The sequence below is a fragment of the Papaver somniferum genome, chromosome 3 (assembly GCF_003573695.1).
Source record: "Papaver somniferum cultivar HN1 chromosome 3, ASM357369v1, whole genome shotgun sequence".
Taxonomy (NCBI): Eukaryota; Viridiplantae; Streptophyta; class Magnoliopsida; order Ranunculales; family Papaveraceae; genus Papaver; species Papaver somniferum.
In genome coordinates this window covers 18,603,429-18,607,909 of record NC_039360.1, presented here as the reverse complement: position 1 = coordinate 18,607,909, position 4,481 = coordinate 18,603,429, and the positions used below count along the sequence as shown (strand labels likewise).

Below are 4,481 nucleotides of genomic sequence, written 5' to 3'. Positions count from 1 at the left end.
TTGTCATACTCCTCTTGCAAAGAAGCTTCTTCAGCAGCCTTCCTCTGGCGTGCCGCTTCATCCTCTTTAACTTTGAGCCCTATTTCATGACATGCGATGAAGTCGTTCACACACTTCTGGAGCTGTTTCAACTCTTCAGGGGTCATGAGATCAATCAGTTTATAAGACTCAGCAAGAGGATCCTTGGAGCTGCTTGCATCTGGTTCATTATCCGAACAACAGATCTTAGGCTTCTTTCCTTTCTTGTCTATTTCCCTCTCATGTGACGAATCAGGACTGCGGCTCCTCCTTGATGCCATACAACAGTGTATAAAAAGTATTGCTTCAAAAAAATTACTTTGGTGTTAAACAAAACCAAATACATTGCAAGAGAGACAACAATTTGTATTTTCATTCAAAAACAGATCAAAACCTAGAAACAATAACAGAAACAATCAGCATTTTCACCCAAAAAACAGATCAAACCCTAGAAAAAAAAGTTAACAACCACCATAAAACTTAAATCAAACACATATGCATACTAAAATAATGTAATTCAAACAAAACCCATATCATGATTACACTTAATTCTTAAATCAACCACACACCACCACAAACAAAGTGCTCCCACTAGATAGTGTAACACAAAACAGAGTAGCAAAAAAATTAAAAAAATACATTAAGTGCTATTAAACTTCTCTGAATTCTCTTTGCAACAAAGAAAAAAGGATCATTAAACAGAGAATCCATGCAGAGGAAGATGAAGAAAAACAACACTTAAAAGAATACAAACCCATACCGTGTAGATGAAGATTCAAGAGTATGGTTTATTCAAAGATTCAGAAGCAACTAAAATTGAAGATGATTTTGTTGTTGTTTTCCCATTTACTTCAGCTTCTGAAATATTGAAGAGCAACTAATAACTACTGGCTTTTTGTCTCTGAGTAGAAAACATAACTACTTTCCCAAAGAAGATGATTTTGTTGGGAAAAGGAGTGTTTGTTTGGTAGTGATAAAAGGAGATGTTGGGTGGAAACAACATCTTCTAACTTAAAGGATGCTAAAAAGTGGGGCAGAAACAATAAAGTAACTTACAAAGGGAACTGTAAGCAAATATGTCTAAAATTGGAGAGGGGGTGAAAAAAATAACAAATTGTTATTTAAGACCAACATTAATCTGATAAGATGCAATGTATCTTGCAATTGGAATCTGCATATATTCATGACCAGCATTATAAAGGAAACTTACTGATCAAACATATATTGGAGATTTTTCATTTCTTTGTTCTAGGGAGACGCTTTTGCTCCAACAATTTACATAGATGTGGTTCTTCTTGTAAAATATCTTGGAAACTGTCGTGACCTGGTATCTCTGCTTTGTCTACATCTGCAGTCAATCCTCTCGGCGTATGAATAACAACCCACCAATCTGGATGTTTCACGTCTCTGGAGTAGAAAACTTGGGCAGTCTCTTCATCTAGAATCACGGGCTCGTCCGAAATTTTGGTATGAATTTTCAATATTGAAAGATTTACCGAAGGAAAATCTGAATCCTGACAGATCTTTGTTCCATTCTCTAGGATTTGTCTGATCACCCCATACCACCGAGTTAGGTTAGTAACCAGACTTTTGTCCCTTTTCGAGCTCCTAAAAGTGGTCGATGAAACCACGGTGACACCACTGTCCTGGGTCTTAGCCTTTTCCTGGTTTTCTTGGGAAAAAAAACTAAATCCATTCACACGGTATCTTTTGTACTCTTTCTGAGACGCTGGACCTCTAACGTAACGCCACAAATCTGTATCCATTTTGTTTCTCATCTAAGATATGAAAGCGAAAAGAAAATCAACATCATCATACTGCATCATTATTACGCTAACAAACAGGAGCGCCAATGCAAACCTTTTCATACAGCCAACTAAGGAACTTGGTTTGCATCTCGACTTCCTCCATTGCAACCCCATCAGATTCACAGTTCTCGCAATTATCCCTACATTTAGCATACATAGTATTAGAATCTAAATAGAATAACCTATTCTCCACATACAAATAGAACACGACCAACCAATACCTGTAATAAACATCGAGACCTTCTGGATCATTCCGAAAAATTACCGACCGACGTATCTGCATCCACTGAATATGGCTCACCTGAACCGGATTTTCATCAAGCAGAGAACCCATATCGTTGAATTCACGTTCATCCTTTAAGAAGGGATCCAAATTTACTTTGTGACCTCCTTTATCGGCATTTTTCATGTGCTCCATGGAAAATCTAACATAGTCATCCATTTCAATCGACTTCGTAATTGACCCTTCAATATATCTGTTGTTATTTGGGATGCTTTTGCACTCCTTCATTCCCCTGATTCAGTATGTACGTGTAAATTTCAGTACAAAAACAACAAAAATAAATAAAAATAAAGGAAAAATGGTAAAATAACAATCCACCTTTCGAATGGGTACATCCATCGATACCTAACAGGTCCACAAACTAAGGCCTCATCATCCGAATGAACCATGTTGTGCACGCTTATATCCAAAAATCCAGCCGGGAAATACTTTTCGAGCACACACATGGCCTCTGCAATCATGCACTTAGCCTGGTTCAGACACTCTCTTCTTACCACCTTTGAGCACAAAATTCTAAAATACAAACTGACTTGTTGAAGCGCAGTGCGCAAGTCTTTCTCTCCTGGAAAGGCATGTTGAAGCAGAACAGGTAATAAGTACCCCATAATCACATGGTAGTCATGTGACTTCAAGCTGCTCAAGTTCAATTGCTCCATATTGACATTGTTACTTATATTCAACGAAAAGCCTGTGGGAACTTTCAGGTCTTTAAGAATCTGACAAAAATCGGTTGTCTCTTTTTTTTGCTCAAAACAAACAGCGGAACCATCTCTACTCCTTTCTTTGTTTTCTTCTCTTTCCACCCTCCACAGTATAGTCTATTCTCCTTTAATTTGTCACGATTATTCCATGCAACAATAGCCTTATTATCCTTATCAAAGATAATGTAAATAATGTGTTCCATGACATTCTATTCCGTGTGCATCACATCGACCAATGTTGTATAGTCAAGGAACAATACGACTCAAGTTCCCAAAGAATACACTTCTTAAAGAAATCACCTGTGACAAGCTCAGAATCATATTCCTCTTTATCAGACTGATATCTCTTTCGTTTACCTGTCTTGCGGACCACTAACTTCCCAGGTTCGTAATGAACATCAGCCAACTTCTCAAGCGACTGCGCTCCTGTTAGTCTCAGCAGTGCACTTTTGTGCTCATGTGTCTCTAATCCCAAATAAGTCCCATCCCTAAATGGGTGCCTTGACTTAAGGAATATACGATAGTTAGTGTACACAATCTTGCTGTCGTAACCTAGATGAGTACTTCGAGTTTCGTCTGCGCAGTAAACACACACACATTAGCCATGAGTAGTACATCTACTTAAAACACCTTGAGCAGGAAAGTCATGAATTCTAAACATTAGAGTTGCTTTCAGAGTAAAATACTCATTTTTCAACGAATCAAAAGCTTGTACACCTTGATGCCAAAGTTTTTTTAGTGTCTTGACCAGCGGCCGCAAAACAACATCAATGTCTTGACCCTGTAACTTACGCCCAGGTATCAACAGAGTCATCATTTGGAATTCAAACTTCATACATATAGAAGGAGGAAGATTATAAACCACAAGGATCACAGGCCAACAACTCCAACTCAAAGTCCGTACACCATGAGGATTAAACCCATTTGTTGATATTCCAAGCCAAACATTTCTTCCTTCCGCGGCAAACAACAGAAACTTCAATTTCATTTTTTCCCACTGAGATGAATCGATTGGATGATCCACATATTCCGATGAAACTTGCGCTCGATCGTGCCACAACATTACGTCTGATATCCAAGGTAGAAAATACATTTTATTTATTTTTTGATCTACATGAAAGTATCTCAGCACTTTGCAAGGTTCATTTGTCACCACAAGACCATCTTTGGTATCTTTCAACTTAAACCTCGGAGTTTTGCATAACGGACACTCTATTCAATCCTCATTCTCCTCGTAATACAGAATACAATAATTCTCACAAGCATGAATAGCCTTCGCTTTCATCCCCAGATCCTTAAGCATTGACCTCATAGCATCATAGTTTTTGGGAAACTTGTTATGTTTAGGAAGAGACTCTCTTAACAATCCAACAAACTATTGACACAGTTACCCGAAATTTTATATGTTTTCTTCACATTATGCAGTTCTACCATAGCAGAGAGGATTGTGAGATTGTATTCACACCCAGGGTATAACTTCTCTACCGCTAATGATTTGTACCTATTATAACGCTTCTCGACATCTGGATCTTCTAAGGGTAGTTCTCCAATTTGTGTTCCATCATGGTCATGATGAATATCAAAAGAAGAGTCAATAAAATCATTCAAATTCAAACAATTTGATTTCTTATGATGCATTTATTCGACTACGGACTTCCCCTTAGAACGACT

At 37.8% G+C, this 4,481-nt stretch overlaps 1 protein-coding gene across 1 annotated transcript; it reads right to left on the bottom strand.

Annotated features, from left to right (window-relative positions):
- Positions 1–1,253: 1,253 nt before the first annotated feature.
- LOC113359090 lies at positions 1,254–3,873 on the bottom strand. The gene is made up of 6 exons (XM_026602780.1): positions 3,441–3,873; positions 3,111–3,386; positions 2,428–2,671; positions 2,048–2,341; positions 1,879–1,966; positions 1,254–1,796 (listed from the first exon to the last, which is right to left on the bottom strand). The coding sequence occupies exons 1-6, from the start codon at positions 3,871–3,873 to the stop codon at positions 1,254–1,256; spliced, it is 1,878 nt and encodes a 625-aa protein (XP_026458565.1).
- Positions 3,874–4,481: the final 608 nt, after the last annotated feature.